Below are 18,667 nucleotides of genomic sequence, written 5' to 3'. Positions count from 1 at the left end.
ACCGTAGTGGGGGCCATCATTCCTAGGTCCTCAAATCAAAAATATCAAATAACCTGATAAAATACTTAATTATTTCTTGAAATATATAATTATTGCTTACTGTAATGCATTCTTTTTTAAATGAGTCTGTGAATCAGAAAATATCTGTATTGGCTGATTAAGATATAAACAAGTTATTATCAACAGCTAATAAATGGGCTTCTCTGGGGAGCTGCTAAGCAAATTCTATTTTCTCTTTCTAGAGGGAATGGGGATTGTGTAAAGCTGTAATATTAAGTAATGCAATACTAGAAAGATACATCATCCTTCAAGGGACCTTGGTCCTAAAGTTAACAAAACAGTCTTATCCCTATAACTACTTGATTGAAGCAGAAAAACAAATATATTTACCAGTAAAAGAAACATTAATTCCCCTCCAAAATTCATATAAATATTTTATAATTACCTAATTTTGAAAAAAACTAAATTGATTATAAATAGTTTATGTTTTTATTTTCTGTATCTGTAACCTGCAGGACCATTTAATCATATCCTGTCTGACTCTTGCTTTGCAGTGCTGTGGATATACAGTGCATCAGTGCCCCCTGCAGCCTTGAAATATTACTATAATGTAAAATTTTGATCTTTGTTCAAGTAACTGTTCAGAAAAATAGCTCGACAGCTTTAAATCCTGTGGTATCCTTTCCTTTTCTCCTTCTTTCTTTAAAAGTGAAATCACAGCTCTTGGGTAGGGAGAGAATGTTTTAGAAATTTAACCTTAAAATATAGACAGATTTTTATAGGCATGTTCATTAGAAATAAAAATATCTTTCCTTTTTTTTTTTTTTGAGGAACTAGTATATAAAAAGCAGAAACTAGAAGCATAAACAAATCGTAATATGCATGTAATTTTTTTCCATTTAATAGTTTACAAAAAGGAACCGTCTCTCAGAAGATCATATTCCACAACACACAGAATGTTCAGAGCATACTGAAATCCCTGTTTAGTCTGCGCAAACCTGCAGTAGGTATTCATGTACACTTTGGGCAATTCACACAAGATCACATGTATGATATAAAGATAAGCCTAGGTTTTGTGTCCTCTTCTTCAGCTCCTTCTCATATCCTTCTCAAGTTATTGGTAAATATATATAGAAACAATATTAGTTCTGCGTTTGAGGATTTCTTTTGAAGCTGTGAAGTTTACAGGAAGCAGTATTTTGTAGCAATAGTGGAAATCTTAGGTAATTTATTTATGTATGGGAAAATAGAAGGATTTCAGTTCCTAAAACCCAGAGCTGTTAAAATTGCAAGCACTGTCAAAAAGAGTATAAGCACATAAAGGAATTGATTTTTTTTTTTAAAAAAGAGAGAGAAAGATAAACACAACAAAAGTCTGTCTCTGTGCTGTGCAAGAACGTATTAAGATGTACATGCTCCAGACCAGCTCTCTGAAGTCAGATTTCACCATTTGTCCTCTCTCCACGCACAGTAAAATAAGTCTGACAGAAGATGCTACACTACTTGTACCCATCCAAGGCCCTATTGACATAACAGTGTAACCTAGCACTTCTTAACCCTCAAAAACATTCCTTATTTAAATAACCAGATGTAATATGTAATTTTTATGGCCGTAAGGAGCAATGCTGAAAGCCAAATGACATTAGCCTATTGAAAATGCGGTCATTTCTTAGAATTAACTGCCTAATATATTTCATTTACATTATAAAATTGAATAAGCATTGTATGAAAACGAAGGGAAATGATTAGACTCTTGAATTTCTGGGCACTATAAACACAAGTGTGTACCGTTAACTGGCTCCAACCATTTACCAATTATTGAATCCATTTCATAACCCATTTCCTGTCCTTATTTCTTGTTTGGAAAATGCTATGCATTTTTTCCAGTGGTTCACACTGGTAACAAAGCTTCTCTGTCACAGTCGTGATAATGCTGTCATTTATTGCTCTAAATCTAGATTTTGCTAAACTGGAGTTCCTTTCTCTTGCTAATATTGAAGTCATATCCATCTTTTTGCTGTGACCTTAAATAGTTCAAAGGTTTAGAAAAGATCAGTTTAGTAAGCATTATTCTTTGCAGTAAAGGCTTGTGATTCATAACGAATGCTTTAGCATATGTTTTAAATATCTTAAAATGATTTGGGCTGTTTTTCTGTTATATAATCAAAACATACATGATTTTAAATGCGACATAGTGACCAGAAGTAGGAATTTGTCTCCACTCATCAAAGTTGATTTGTTCATTTCCATCTCCAGTCAATGGAGAAAGGTGGTCACCTATCTTCGAGTGGGATGAAATGGAGATGCCTCTCTCTGTGTAGATGTCTACTGAGGGAATCAAGATGATCTATTTATGCAAGCTCCTAAACTCTTATGTAATTTTTGATGAAGTAAACTCTATCCTAAGAGTTTTATTGGCAGCTGAAATGTATTCAAGTATTTAGGAGGGAAAAGGCTATTTTAAAGGCTATTTAAGGTGACATTTTGATGCCTTGAAGAATATGGAAGGAAAAAGAGGCTGAACATGAGGTCATAAGTATTGAACTTGTTAATCACTGTTTTATTAATCCTTCTTGTCACTGCTGTCATTGTGATTGCTATAGTATTTTTTCATTCTCAAGTAAAGTGGGAATGCTCACTGCAGAAAAGCATTGTGGCCAAAATTCAAATAATTCTCCAATTACATGAAAGAAAAATATTCCATACTCCAGGATTTAACAACTTTCCCTTAGGAAAATCCCATTAATGTGAACATAACTTTTTTTAGTTTACCCTTACATTCATTCCATGTTTATGTGAGGAAGAAGGAAAAGACATCTACCTGCACTGCCTCTTACACTGGGATACTCTAAAATACGATGCTGGAAAAAAAGAAGGAAAGAAAAAAAAAGGGGGGGGGCTTAATTTGTTAACATTAATGGGCAGCAAATAATTGGGGGTGGGGGGAAAATGGGACACGAATATCCAAATCTGAACTTCTGAACTCTCAAACAGAAGCCTCCTACTTGCCAGCTGCAATCAGTATGAGGTGGTTGTAAATTGTGATAATGTCTGGACTGAACAAACAAACATGGCACATACTGAAACCTCAGTTAATAAAGAGGCATGAGATAAAAGAACCAATTAGGCAGCTGATCACGCATACACAGAGAGACTCTAGGTTGGGAAAAATGATGGGGAAAATGGTTCTGGAGAGTGCTGAAGTTCCTGAAAATAAGTAGTCTTGGAGAGAAGAAGAGGGCCAGGAAAGAAAGAGGTGAAGATCCTGGATAGAGGAAGGATTCTGGAAGTGGGGAAGATCCTGAAGTTCACAGAAGTACATGGAGATGAATACCAGGGGATGCAGAGAGACCATGGCCAAAACCACTCAAGACGAGTAACTGCAAGCAGCAGCTAAGCACGAAATGACATGACTTTCCACCCAAGTTTCCTAGGTCAGCAGCAGCCTCCCTGCTGGGAAGGGAAATGGAGACCTAATGAATGTGATGGCGATGAGGGTAGTAAGGGAGCAAAGGAGTGTGTGAGATAATCATGTAGGGGAAAAGCCCTAATCTCATCAGTTATGAAGTACGCCCCCATATCCAGATCCACTGTGGATTGTTGTTTACTCTCTCACCTGTGACAGATGCATTACTGAATATAAAATCATTTTTTCATCATAGGAAAATACTACACAAAGGACTATAATTTTGTTTATATCTGATCTGTTACATTGTTAAATACTATTTAGGAAGCTTTTCAACAGTGTATTTTTTTACTTTATCTGTTAATACCATGCGGATTTTTGACCTGTCATATTTACACTATTCTTCCTTATGCACTGAATGGGAATGCAGCAATGTTTTAATTAAATGCCAGATTACTGATGAGTAAATGATGTTTGTATTTATGCATGCCAGCCATTCAGCACCATTAAGATATAATTAGAAATTAAATCTGGATGAAAGGCTTAATAATACATAATAGTACTCTGCATTTTTAACTCATTCTGTTCTAATAATTTCTACATACCTGTCTCATCTTGCGTCTAGGCCAGCTCTCATGGTAATTTCAGCAGTTTGGTACAGAATGCCTTTTTATATTCCCATCCCTCTCCAGTCACACACTCTTTGAATAGCATAATACTTTCTAGCCAGCAATCTTAATTGATATTTATAAAGCAATGTAGGCCTCCCCTCGTTCTATTATGTAGGCAAGAATGATTGTCAGCACATGGGGAAACTAATACACAAAGAGATTAAGGACTCTATCTATGAAAATGACTTAGATGCCTAAGCTATTCTCATGTGACAATAGCTCAAAACAAAGTATGTACTCTCAAAACTGCGTTTTGTCTGTAAAGTAATTGGGGTGCACTGAAGTTCCAGCCTACCAATGTGCGAGTTTCTGTGCATTTCTGGAAGCACCTTGATTGTCATCAGAGTTCCCCTCCTTCCTGCTAGCATCTGAGAATGCCTCTACTTGTCCTTCACAAGTGTATCTCACAGGGGGCAAGATCTACTAGAAGAAATATAACTGACTGTGGTACATACCCGTTTTCCCTTCCTACTATGGTCGATGATAAGAGGGCTGTTCCAGTTTATCAGGGACTTGATCTCAGTTGTGTCCTCGGTCTGATGGAGTTATAAACTTAACAGTCCACTATCAGAAATGCTATAAATACTCCCCAAACCAGTCCCTTGGGCTGTTCTGTCTTGCATGGAGTGAGCGTTCATTGGGTTGAATGAATTGGGTTGAATAGGAAAAGTGTTTGAATATGGTTCCCCATCCATATGGTTAGAATATTCCTCTTGGATTTTTCCACTGTATCAATCATGTTTTAATATACCTTTTGAAACACCTTGTTTTCTTCCTGGTGAGGCAGGGCTCTAAGCATCTGGAGAACCTTCACTGTAGGCAAAAACCAGAGGTTTGACTACTACAGCTCTGAGAATTACAATTCAGAGGTCTTCCCTGAGTTAAATTATTAGATAAGAAATCACTTGCACATCCAGGATGTAGATGTGATTCAGCTTTATCCCTCACAGATACATCGTGCAACAGTAGTATGCCATAGGTAGATCTTCCATTTTGGAGTCTAGATTATCAGTGGCATCAGTGAGCTGGAAGAAAGTGTATAACTCTTGAAGCTAGACAGAAGCTTTGATAAACAGTAGTGATTCTGTTCTGGAATTATGATACACTAGAAAGCTCTCACAGCTTCTCTGTTAGGGGAACTCAGTTTACCTTGTAAACTTTACTCAGCCATTTAGGACTGGGACAGAGAGGTTACATTCTAATTGCAGAGCCTCTTCAGAAGGAGAAGTACAGTGCCACGTTAAAAATAACATTTTCTGATCCGCTGAGAAAAGCATTGAAGAGGGAATGAAAATATTTATCTTGTTCAGAAGCAATACTTTCAAGAAGAAGAAAAAAAAGTTGCAAAAACCAACAGAAAGATATTGTATTTGGGCATTTTAAGTGCTGTGTTTTTTTTAAACAGCAGCTAAGAGATGAAATTGGGAAGAGGTTTTCTGTTACTGTTGACTGAATGTAGAACACAAAGCTGAAGTTCAGACAGATTTAAGGTTTGCTTAAACTTCAGAAAGTTTGAGATTTGCACATTGGTCCACTTAGTGCTGAGTGGTTTTGATTGCTCTCCTTTTTCTGAATTTAATGTTTGGATGGTAGAAAGTCAAAAGGGGCTTAAAAAGGAGGATGAGGAAGGCTACGAGACAGCAAAACCAAACCAAACCAAAGATCATTGTGAGCAATTGACAGATTCAATACTCACTTCTGCATGCAAGCCTTGACATTGTTCCAGGTGAAAGAACAAGGATTGGATTTGGTACAGAAATTCAGTTCTAGAAAAAATAGTATTTGTCATGTCCTAAACTTAGGACTTTTTTTTTTTTTTTTTTGAATATCATCTAAGGAAGTCTCCCTCATCTGCGGAAGACTCACTTCAATACCTTGTTTCAGAAGGTTTTTGATATTACAGTTTCGACATAAAGTGTTGCTGCAAATTGTCTGTCACATTAATTTACATATTTATCTGTTTTGTGGCCTATGCAATCTACATGCCTTAAAGCAAACAGTATGGGAGTATCTCTGAGTACATGTATTTCCTTTTCCTCTTCTCCTCTTCCATCCCAGTTTCCATACCTGACTTTTCTTCCCGTATCTGACAATGCTATGCATACTGTGCATCCTGGTGTTTGATTTTTTCTTTGGATTTGCAAACCAAACCTTCATAAACTTCACTCTGTCAGTTAATTGCCTTTTCACGTTCTTGGCTGCATTGTACATCAAAAATATTATTTGTACTGCTAAGAGTTTGCACCGTTAAATGAGATGCTGTGTGTGCAAAAGCAGTTGCAAATGATGTTATACCAACTGAGAAGTTTTAAATGGAAAGCTGTAACTACAGTATCACTGAGTTCTGCTGCCAAATGTTGTGCCTGGTAGGAGGGAAAAGTTGGGCTCATAGCCTGGAACATACCTTGAGAATTGAATTTTTCAAAGATACATGCCTGATTATAAGTTCTCTTCATACTTTATTAGGAAAACAGACATCTAATGCTCCCAAATCAAACAAAAGCTGAGATTGGTGAGGAAATATGATTCAGATATAAACTGCTGAACAAAAATAATCCCTCTCAAGTAATCTCTTAAATTGTTTTCTCACCTTAACGTGATGAGCGATTTAAGTGATTTCTCCAGTAAGGTGAGTGTGCAGTTGTACTGTTCTCTGGATTCATGGAAATCAGTGAACTGTCATTTAAAGTACTATTCTTGACATGGTTGTGAACAGTGAAATAAACAGTCTGTAAAAAGTTTTGTTCGTTCTTGCAAATTACATGCAAGGTATTAGGTTTTTATTCCTGTTAAAGCTGACATTTCTCTGAAGTGCAGTTGTTTTCAGTTTCATAGGGTTTTGAAATTATATTCTACCATGCATGCTAATGCCCTTGAAAAATCTTTCTTTTGGCTCCAAAATCTAAAACATTTGCTTACAATAATATTCTGTCACAGCCCAGCCAAAATGGCATGTACACACATCTCCAAAATGAAAATTGCAAATGAAAGCAGTTGCTTCCCAGGACAAATTACTTTATTGACAAGCTAAAAATACAAACTTTCTTCTCACACTTATATCAGATAAGGCTAAATCCATTACTTCAGTAATAAAATGTTAAGTGCATAAGTACCAGAAGATACAGGCAGTGGCGATGTTATCATATCATTGGCACTCCCATGCCACTGCATGTCTCATCAACCTGCTTCATAGAAAAATGTCAGAGTGCTTCTGCAGACGTGGCTTCCATCAACCCGATAATGAATTACTTTGGGGACAAGTCTACTCTCTTTGCAGGTCTCAGTTTGAAGTCCATTTTACAGCTGCTAAAATCTTCCTTGCTAAAACTAAATGAATAAATAAAAAATGAAATGTTTTTTCTTACATTTAGGTGGGATTTCTTGTGTTTCAGATTGTGTCCATTGCCCCATCTCCTTAGTGGCCACCACTAAGAAGACTCTGGCTGCATCATCTCCTCCACTCCTCCACCACAGCTATTTATTATTGATCCCCCTGAGCTTTCTCTTCTCCAGGCTGAACAGTCCCACCTCTCTCATCCCTTCATTGTCTTAGTGGCCCATCACTGGACTTGGTCTAGTAAGTCCAGTCTATGTCTCTGTTCTGCTGGGGAATGTAGAATTGGACACATCACTCTCACCAGCACTGAGAAGAGGGGAAGGATCACCTCCCTCGTGTCACTGGCGATGTTCTTCCTAATGCAGCCAAGGAGGCTGTCAGCCTTCTTTGCCACAAGGCCACATAGCTGGCTCACGATCAGCTTGGTGTCCACCAGGACCCACAGCTCGTTTTCTGCCGAGCTGCTTTCCAGCCGGATGGATTGGTGCCTAGGGCTGTTCCTTCCCAGTTGGTGTCACTCCCTCACCAGCGGGGCCATTGCCAGAGCTGGAGCCAAAGCAAGGCTCCAGCAGCCACTGGTGGAGGGCCTGGACCAGCAAAACCCAGCTCAGGCCGTGGGCAGGCTGAGCCCCTGCACTGCCGGGACAGCACTCAGACATCGGGGGGCTTATACTGGTAAGGGTTCTACACACAGGGCAACAATTCCGCGTGACTTTCCTAAGCAATAACTGATTTAACTCATTGATGGGCTTCCATTAAAAGTATGTCTAATTAGGCCACTGTTAGTTGTGTAGAGTACCAGGTTCTGATATACTTCTAGGTGTTTTTTGCTACAGGTTTTTCTGTTGGGAAGTAGAGTTTGGTGAATAACTGTGAGTCTGATCTTAAAAACCTATGATCCATAATCTGTTGTCAGATCCCTTTTTCATGTCTTTTCATATTTGATAGATAATGAGTAAATCAATATATTTGATACCTGCCACTGCAGTAAGTGTGACATGAAATAAATTACCTTTAATTTTCCAGTAATGACAGCTGTTTGAATTCAAAGTATGGTTATTTACGAGACATTTTGATCTTTTCTAAAGACTGTAGGTCTTTGTCTTTACAATGTTAAGAAGTATTTTTATGCCTGATATACTTTTAATCTTGTCGTTAGGCTCAGACTACTTGGAAATGCATCATGAGTGGTAATATAGCAGGTAGCAAATGAAAATAAATAACAGACAGCCTTAATGGAAATGTGATTGATGGTTTATATAAAGTTAAAATTGTACACAAGAAATCAAGGTAACAATCAAGAGTCTGACAGAAATGAGGAATTTGCATACTTTATAATCCCAGCATAAGAATCACTGGGTTTAGTCAGGCCTCTTTTTTTCCTTTAAACGTTGTAACTGCTCCTGATTTTGTAATTTTTAGACTGTTTCTTCAGGGACTTTTTCATAAGCACAATTTTCAGTTTGCACAATTTTCAAGAATCTACAAATGTTTCCGAAATAGCAAGCTACTGGAGTATCCATATAACAAAATACACAAAGGCTTTATTTCCTTGCTTTGATCGGAACACAGGGATATTAATTTTGGGAAACAACAATATTATCTGGGCTATTCTTCAACTGTTTTACAAGTTCACCTATTTTCTCAGTTCACATATATGAGGCATGTTTTCCAAAATGGTTGGTGTACACAGTAACATCTCAAAGAAGTCTGCTTACAGTGAAGCAAAGCCAAGAACGCAAGGTGACATTTTTGTTAACATTTTCATCCACAACATCCCTAACTCCTTGCACTCTTAGCTTCAGCCCCTTTTTGAAAAGAGAATGAGAGCTCAGGGGAGTGGGGAGAACCGTCTGTGTGTGCATTTGATTTAACAACAGAACATTAAGTATGATCCCTAAGTGCTATAGTATAGTCCTGCTATTCAGGTGATCGTATATCTCCCAAAGTGGTGAAGAATGTAATATTAAAAAAAAAAAAAGCACTAACATCTATATTTAGACAAGCATTTCAAACTTACATGTACTCAGCTATGAAACACAAGGTTAGAGGCCTCTAAAACTCAGCTGTTTGAGCTCAACTGAAGACTAAAAACAATGTGTTGATGCTTGTAGCAAGTTACAAGATCTTTGTGTGCATCATTGACCTGAGAGGCAGCGACAGGCTGGGAAATTTAAGGGGAAAAAAGAAAAAAAAAGAAAAGAAGAAAAAAAAAGAAAATTGTGGCTTTGTATTGTAGTACCAGTGAATCAAGTTTTTCCTGATTTATTTTTATTGCACATTGTCAAAGCTTCTAACACCTCAATTACTAAATTCCTTTAAATACTTCCTGGTTCTTTATTCAAATAAATGTTTTAGTTAAACTGTGTTGAGTCGAGGTCATTACTAATTCATAGCAGCTTGAATGGATTGCGAGTGCAGCTGCAGATGTTTGCCCCATTGGCGAGCCTAGGCAAACTCTGCTCTGCTTTTGCAGTAAAAGAGCGAGCTGCAGGGAGCCTGGAAGCAGGGCTGGCACCATCTTGAAGCAAAACATCCAGAACAACACTGCAAGGGCTGACACCCTGAGAAAAACTACCAAGTGAACCAGGGAAAAATCAACCTGCCAAGAAACTTTTCTTTATTTCTTCTCCACTGATTAGAATGTCAACCAAAAAATGAAGCTAGGCTGCGTTATTTGTGCTCATAAAATTTCATTCAAAATACACTCCCGTGGTTCTATTTTCGAGAGAAATAGTAGCTTCTGTAGTTGGAAATCATTGCTTCCAATGCAAGAAAGCATGACTTGCAACACTCAGGCTGATACCCCTCTCATTTGGTATTTTACCCCTGACAATAGCTGTGACATAATTCAGAGGTAAATTTTGTAATGGTCATCTGTAGATTATATGCCATTAGAGCAATAGTTTTCTAATAGCTAGTAGTAAGTGCTTAAGTTTATGCCCGTGTTCTTCCCAGAGTCTCAGTTAGTTTTTGCTGTGTTTTTATTTTTTTCCAAACAGAAATATTAACCCAAATTCCCAGTAATAGCTCCCCAAACGATTCTCCTGTAAATGTCTGATTCTTTATGTAAACCTGCTGGTAGTTCAGAGTTTCTCAAACGTTTAGTTTATTTTGGGGGAGAAAGTGATATATTTATTTTTTAATTCATATTCATGTATATATATATTATATATTATTATATATTTAATTTTTTAATTGATCATTGTGTGTATAAATATCTGAGGGGAAGGTGTCGAGAGGATGGAGCTGGTCTCTTTTCAGTTGTACCCAGCGAGAGGACGAGAGGCAACAGGCACAAATTAAAGCACAGGAGGTTCTGGCTCAATATGAGAGGGCACTTCTGTACTGTGAGGGTGACAGAGCACTGGAACAGGCTGCCCAGAGAGGTTGTGGAGTCTCCTTCTCTGGAGATATCCAAAACCCACCTGGATGCCACCTGCGCAATGTGCTCTAGGTGATCCTGCTCAGCAGGGGGGTTGGACTAGATGATCTTCAGAGGTCCCTTCCAACCCCTCAGCCATGCTGCGCTTCTGTGTAACCTCCGCAGGTGACTCAGCCGTTGTAATTTGCTATGCTAGCTGGTAGAAGATAACAGACATGTCAGCGCACCCTTACTGCTGCTCTTAATGGACTGGCCCATATTCAGATCATGTTAGTTATTTCCCTTAGGAGAAGAGAATGGGTATAAACCCAGAAATTTCTTTGTTGTAATAGTATTCGTATAAATAGAAATATTGTAATTCTGTGAATGTAAATAGGAATAATCAGGAAATCACTTATTTTTCTTAGATTTCTGAGCCTCTTATCAGCAAGTCCCCAGTCTCCGATATCTCTTTAGTGTTTATTTTCAGTCTTGCTGTTATCTGCCATCTTTTTGGATGCCTTTCTGTCACCAAAAGTAGATGACTTAATCGCCTTGAAATCCCCGTATCCTCATTCCTAACAACCAGTGTGTGTGGTTTGGATTTCTTATGCTTTGCATTATGTCACTCTTTATTCAAGGTATTTCTGAACACTTGCTCATCTTTTTTTTTTTTCGATTATTTTTAATGAAGAACTATCACCAAACCTCCTTCATAACCTTACTTTCTGTTTTTGTTTTGATAGAGCATAATGGCAAGGAGCAGAGACTTCTATGTGCTATACAATTTCCAAGCGTGCAATATAAAGATGGCATTCCTTAAAAAAATGCAGTAAGATATGAAAGTATAGTTAGGTGGCTAAAGAGAAATTTATGACCAAATGTCTTTGGGTATCTGAGTTCACATTTACAGCATCTGTGTAGGACATAAAGATGTATTAGAGCTGACTGTACTTAGTATAACCCAACATAGCCTTTTAATCTCCATAAAATGTGTTGTAAGTAGCATGACTGTGTGTTTCTGAAACTATTCTAGTTAGTCCTCTGCTTTCTGGTTATGCTTTAAACATATGATTTATAAGCATATAAACATTGTGATTTGAAAGTTTTCTTTTTCATTTTCAATCCTTCACTCAGTTTTTTTCAACATTCTTTTACCCGTTTGTATTAATGAAGTCCCATTAAGTTTCTGAGTGCAGTAAGGTACTCTACTGTCTGTAAATCCCACAAACTTTATAAATATCTAGAACCTTTCGTGCTGTTCATGAATGACTGATGGAGTGGGGCACTGGAAAAGAGTTTTAATAAAAAGCAGTTCTGGTTCTGATGAATTGCTGTGTCAAGCAAATGTAACTGACTAAACTTAGATGCAGTTTTACATCCTTCTGGAATATTGTGAAACAAGGTCGGTAGAAAACAGAAGGTAGAGGCAGTCACAAAGTCATTTTTCATTTTGGTAATGTATATTCTTTACCATTTATATCAAATTTTGTTTATCATTGATACGAATTCATGTCGATACTGTGCAATATCATACAGAATACTTACTTTTTGTAGGCAAGAGGTTAATGAAGCAGTCAGACTTGATAAAGAGTTTTGTACCTGTCACTCTTACCTCTCTGTAAGCCACATTTTAACACAAATGATAGGGAATAGTATAATAAGCTATTGTCTAAATTATGTTTAGGGACCAGTAAGGGATGGGAGGGATTCCTCAGCTTTAAGACAGTTGCTGGAAGGGAAAAGAATGTGCAGAAAATAGGAGAGAGATGCTAGGGCTGGCACAGGTACAAAGAAGGGCATCGTGAAGGCTTGGATCCCATAGCTAGAAGTGCTTTGTCTGTTAGTTACTGACCCTCATCCCCTTCCCTGCAGATCCATAAGGATCATATATTGCCAGAAACAGAACTTCCCACAGAGCTATACCTGGGGATTACCTTCTTTCTCCTGGAAGAACACAAGGGGTTCCCACTTTAGAAGACAGTATTTATACAATATAAGGCCTTATTATAAACAGATCTTGCTTCCCAAATGCCTCCTTTTCTGTTCTGCATCTATGCTCTCCAGCTACCTATGGCAGTCTTTCTCTCTGCTTCGGTATCCCCTTCTAGTGTTTCCTGTATCATGACTCTGCACATCTCTCCTACACTGTCATGTAAGCCTTGTGCCCCTATTATTCATTCCCTGGGCTCCGCTCCTTTCTCAGTTGCTGTCCCTTTCTCTGAGTCCTATTAGAGATTTACTTTGTCCTGAGTGATTTCTATACTTTCTCCATCCAGCTGCCTTTCCTTCCTGCCTGCCTTGCAGCATATATCATTGTCTTCGTACAGGTTCTACATGTGCTCTATTGATGATTCAGAGAACTGCTTTTTCAATAAAGAGCTCTATACATGCCATATGTAATTAGACGTGTTATGTTCTATTTTTTCATAATATGATGAAGCTTGTTAGCACTTTATAAAACGTGAATTCCAAAAAGTTAATCATTAAAATCAGTTTTCGGGTAGTCGTTACTGAACAGGATGTGTAAAAAATGTGGAAGAAAGATTTAAGAAGACGATGTCTGGAGTACCATCACACCGCTCTCTCCCCATCTACCTTGCTTCTGCAGTCACACCCACGGCATCATCCCTTTCAAATACTTCTTTTTAAGACATACCCCAACTTCTACAATATGATGATGAAGCAGAAAATTTAACTGGTACAAGAGTGGGTGACAAGGAGTGAGAAAAGTGTGCAGCAAGGGCTGAGATACTATATTATTATTATTATTATTATAGATAGGTTTATAATACCATTTTCACCGAAATAAATAAGAATTTCACTGTTGATGTTTAATACATTCCCAGAAATGCTGACATCCCAGTGTGATGCTTATAAATCATTATATGAAGTGTATATTCTCTATGTTCTTTTTTGGTCAAAATGTGACTGCCATTTCAGTTAAACCTAGTCTGCCTTTCTCTAATATAATTTTTTTGATGCAGCATTGAGACATAAGAGAAATATTCAGAAATCTGAAAATTGCCAATGAAGTAAGAACACTAAGGTATTTTATTAGATTACTTACGTGAAATCTGAAAATTCAAGTTATGTTCTGGAAAGAGCAGAACCTCTTGACCTTCATCAAATGAAGGAAGATCGTCTGTCTCTTACATAAAGTTTAGTGATTATTTTTTTAATTGTGGAAGCATATTGGGTACCATATATTAATTAGCCATGAACCTTCTTGTGACTTTCATTCTTTTTGCTTTGCCCTTATAATAGTAATTTTATGTCACACACATAAATTGTTCTGGTTAGTAAATCAATAGCCTTAGATTTGACTGGTTTTAGTAAGCCACAAGTTTGGCACTCTGGATGAAAACAGAAAGCAGTAATAAACAAAGCTGATAACTAGGACAAACAAGTGGCATTGCTAACTCATTTCTAGCCCTTGAGATAATAAAAATAACAACCTTGAGATAGGAAATAATTAAAAAGGAAGAAGCTGCTTAACATATTGGTCTAGTAGTTAATGTGAGAGCTCAAAAACTGAGAAGAGAAATATAATGTCAGCTTGAACATTAAAATTTTGAGGGGGGAAGTGAAAAGAAAAATATTTCTCTTCTTGTTTCTCTCTCTTGTCCTCTCATGTATAGTCATTTATAACTAAATATAAAAGATAATGTATTGTTGCACTAAGGCACTTTTCTTCTGTATATATATGCTTAATCTACTTGTATGGAAGTCTTGTCTTCTAGAATGGCTTTACAGGAATTGTGAACTTCAAGCAGTAAAATATTTAATAACAGAAGTCTGTATTTGCTTATCATTCCACTGTTGACATCCACCAAAAAGGAATTATGACAGCTTGTACAAAATGTGCTATATGTATGGAGGTTATTTCTTGCTCCTACACAGGGAAAAATACCATCATTTTCTTTTTGCTAGCTTTCAGGATAAGGGCTTGATTTGGGATTTACTAATGCACTCGCATTTTCTTAAATATAGTCTGAATTTCAAAACAAATAATTACTGTTTTAACATGAAGCTGAAGTGTGGTGGCAAAAGCAGGTCTTGTGATGTTTTGTTTTCAAATTTGATATTTTGTCTTTGTCATTTCAGGACTCCTGTACCTACACATCTGCCAACAGCATTCCCTGTGGTTTCTTACGATATGCCAGAACTGCCTGAGCCTGTTGTGCCCTCTCCACGTTCCCCCGAATTGCCATCTGTGTGCCAGGAGGGTCTGTGCCGCAGCGGAGGGACCTGTCATCCCATCTCTCTGCCTACTGGGGCCACCTCATTTCAGTGTGACTGCCCACTGCACTTCACTGGTCGGTTCTGCGAAAAAGGTAGTTGTGGCTCATTCTTTCTATATTATTTGTGAAATGCATGTCTTATGTTCCTTTGGAACAAGAAAAGGGGAAGAGGTAATGATGATCATGTTTCTCTGCTTTCCATCTGAGTTGGTGGTGGTAACTCCAAAGTAGATTAGTTGAGGTATTTAGAGTAATTTTTTTTGTAGTGTTACATGGGTGGTATCAGAGTTGTTCACATTAGTAAGAGTTGCAGACTTGAGTTAACGAAAAAAAAAATGTTATTTGTGCAAAACATTATGCACAGCTTTGATGCATGGCACGCAACCTAGTATTTCTGGAAGAGAAGAAAGTTAATTTATGAAAATAAGGAAAATATTTCTTCAGAAGATATTTTTTCATTTTCTACAGATCGTTCTCTTTTTGCCACTGTATCTGATCCTTTGTTGAAAAATACTTTTTTTACTCTGCAGTACATTTATCATTCAATTGTATTACTACTCCTTACAGTGCACAGATTAATCAAATGAACATAATTTAATTAGAATTTAAATAAAAAGAAATCTTTGGACAATGTTTGTTTCCTTGTAAAAATCAGGGCTATAAAACAAACTAGATAATAACTGCTATGCTTTCTCTTTTGTAATCCTAATTATTTTGCATTACCACTTTTCAGAAAGTTGGTTTGGTTTTTTTTTGATAGATATTATAGCTGTCTTCAGAAGCTGTTTTAGCTTTTGAGTACAGTGGGTTATTAATGGTAGTGGATAATTCTCATAGTATTAAATGTCATCTCTGGTGTACAGGAAAAGAAAGAAATGTCTAGATTGTGATTATGTAACTGTAACATCCTCTTAATGAACTTCCCTGGGTATGAAATACAGACAACTGGAGCTAAAAATGCCCTTGCCAGACAGTACAGCTGAACTAATATCACCTAATATTACTGTGTGAAAGTAGTACACTCACTATATGAGAAAAAATAAAAAATGAAAACCAATGACAGTCAGCTCAGAAAAATAATTGCAGTATGTAGCTGTAGATATCAGAGAATATTACACCTTTCAGGCTTTCCAAATTCTGTAATATATTAAATCATCCATATTCAGCTTTATCAATGTTAAAACTGAATTCTGAGAGTATCTTCTACACAGTTCATAAACCTGCAGTGTAAACCCAATACAACTACCTTAAGAGCAAATTAAAAGCAGAGGACTACCACAAGATGTTACCATTGTAACTAAATCTCTGATGATTAAGACCAAAGCATCCTACTTTAGACACAGTGGTAGCTATTCCATTCGGTAAAATCAGAATATAAACTTTAAAAAAAAATGTAGCAGGTAGCTCCTTTTGAGAATATAACCTCAGCTATATAATCATATAACCTTTTAATGGTTGTCTAGTTTCTGTGAGATATCTTCTCTTTTTTTCTAAACTTGGAAGAGATGCCATTTGCTTTGCAGAAGCTTGCAGGCATGCTTGATGAACAGATTTGAGCAGCGATCCATTTTTCTGCAAAGGATGTGTTTTAATAGTTCTGGCACTGAAAGAAGAGCATTTATCTTCTTTTTTCCCATTGTATGGAGGAGACAAATTAAGGAGTTCCTCTTTTCACAGAGCTCTGCTTTTACTCTACACAGCCGCACCTTCAATACACTGAATAGCTCCCTGCCTCGTGCTTGGCACTCCCGGGTCAGCCCGGGCTGCGGTGTGTGACAGGCTTATTGGCAGCTCCCCGGGGCATCAGGTGCTGCCACGTTGTGTGCTCGTATAGATCAGGATCAGATTTGATGTATTCTCTGTTTAGTGGCTGAAAAGCAACTGTAGCATAATGTGATTTTATTTAGTCCTAAGGTTTCTACAAGACTGATAATTTAGTGTAAATGAGATGAGAAAATGCCCAGTCCTGTCATTATAATGCTTTGACGGTGAGGGTCCAGTTCTTCAAAAAGAGTGGGAAGAACTCATTATTGTGGAACGTAAGGGTATCCAGTGATCATTTTGTAATTATTTACTGTAGAAAAGGGAGAAAATAAACAATCAGGAATGCAATCCGGAAACTTAGTTCCAGTCAAGGAAATTTTCTTTTGACTCCGTAGCCATAGCCGTATCCAAGTGTTTCAATAATGCTATAGTTTATACATGTGTATTTCATACATACTAATCCTCCTAGTGATCTACCTTGTGTCTATCATTACCTAAAATCCAGAAGGAGAATATGTATTCATATGGCATAGTAACAGTCAACAAGGCACCTTACATACAGCGTCTTACATACAGGACCATGTATAGATATCTTGGCTGCATTAGAACCTGTACATTTGTTTGTCTTATATCTGGTTTAAGATGCATCACTTCATTTCTCGGAAGAAACTGTATATTTCTGATGGCATATGAGACCATCTCCTAGAGTGAAAGCAAGTGAATGTCATTATCTCACTTACATGGTTCAATTTGGTAGTGTTACATTATCTGCAATATTGCCTTTTCCTATTAGGTTGCTCCTTAACGAATAAACTACAGCAGCTAGTTCTGCCCTTGTGAGAAATACGTTGAAGTCAGAAGCATCATTATGGGTACATTAGGTATAAGCCAGGTTTCTTGTAGTGTTTTTACTCTGTTTAATCAGATACTTCTGAAATCTGTAATATGCTTAAATGGCAATTTTAAAAAGTAGAAATGTATTTCCATTTTTCTAAGAAAATAGAAAATAATGTATATGAATCAGTGTATTTGCTAAAGTGAAATTGAAGATATCATTTCTGGATATATGCCAAAGTATAGAAAGTGAGTATTTAGTCTAAAGCATACCTGTGAAAGAATCTGAAGCCTCAGTTCCCTTTAATACTACTTTCAATATTTTCCTTTTTTTTTTTTTTTAACTGTAACTTACCAAAGTTGCCTGGAAATGAGAAGTTGCTACAAGCCTTATTTTAAAAACTCTAATTTAAAATGCAGTGTAGAAAATTTGTCGCCAGTGTAAATTAATCTTTATTTCTGAGTAGTCATGCAAAAGAAAGAAAGGATTGCGTAAATAGGGAATACAGTGAAGGATAACCCCAGACATCATGGCTAAATAGTATAATCTACACTTTTCTTTTTCTTTCTGGATAAATAAGCTTTGACTTTAATATGCAGTGTGTATGTTCTTTCCTCCATGAAACAACTCTTTATTCGCTAAGCTGTTTTATCTGCTTCATCGTGATTTCCCTACACACGAGTGAAAGAAGCATAATGTTTCTGTTCTGACATGACGGCAGATGGTTGTCTATTACGGTAAAGTTCATAGTGGTAGGTTTAGAATATCACTGTCTTGCATGCACAAAGAAAGTATGTCTCTGACTGCTAATTATATGATTAACATTTTTAAAGTCTCCAAATTTTTTTAGTATTCTGTAAAAGTTTTATAAATTGTTCAATCAAAGAATATTTAAATGCCGTATGTTAAAACCAGGAAATCATCTGTTTAATTTGATATTTTGCCTGTGTATGTGCTGTACATTACTTAAAGGTCAACTCCTTTGGCAAAGCTGCAAAACCAGGAGCAAAGTGGGAGGCAGTTAAAGGCATTTATCTTTTACCGGT

The 18,667-nt window shown here is 36.9% G+C and overlaps 1 protein-coding gene across 1 annotated transcript in view; it reads left to right on the top strand.

The window, feature by feature from the left end:
• The window catches only part of EYS (eyes shut homolog), an 855,622-nt gene that overhangs the window by 628,403 nt on the left and 208,552 nt on the right, over positions 1-18,667 (top strand). The window contains exon 36 of the mRNA XM_083831800.1: positions 14,886-15,115. Within this exon, the coding sequence (XP_083687926.1) occupies positions 14,886-15,115 (230 nt within the window). The remainder of the gene's footprint in view (positions 1-14,885; positions 15,116-18,667) is intronic.

This window comes from Anser anser, assembly GCF_964211835.1.
Source record: "Anser anser genome assembly, chromosome: 3".
In the NCBI taxonomy this organism is placed as follows: domain Eukaryota; kingdom Metazoa; phylum Chordata; class Aves; order Anseriformes; family Anatidae; genus Anser; species Anser anser.
Note: the sequence above shows the minus strand (reverse complement) of the source record. Positions and strands in the feature narration are given on the sequence as shown.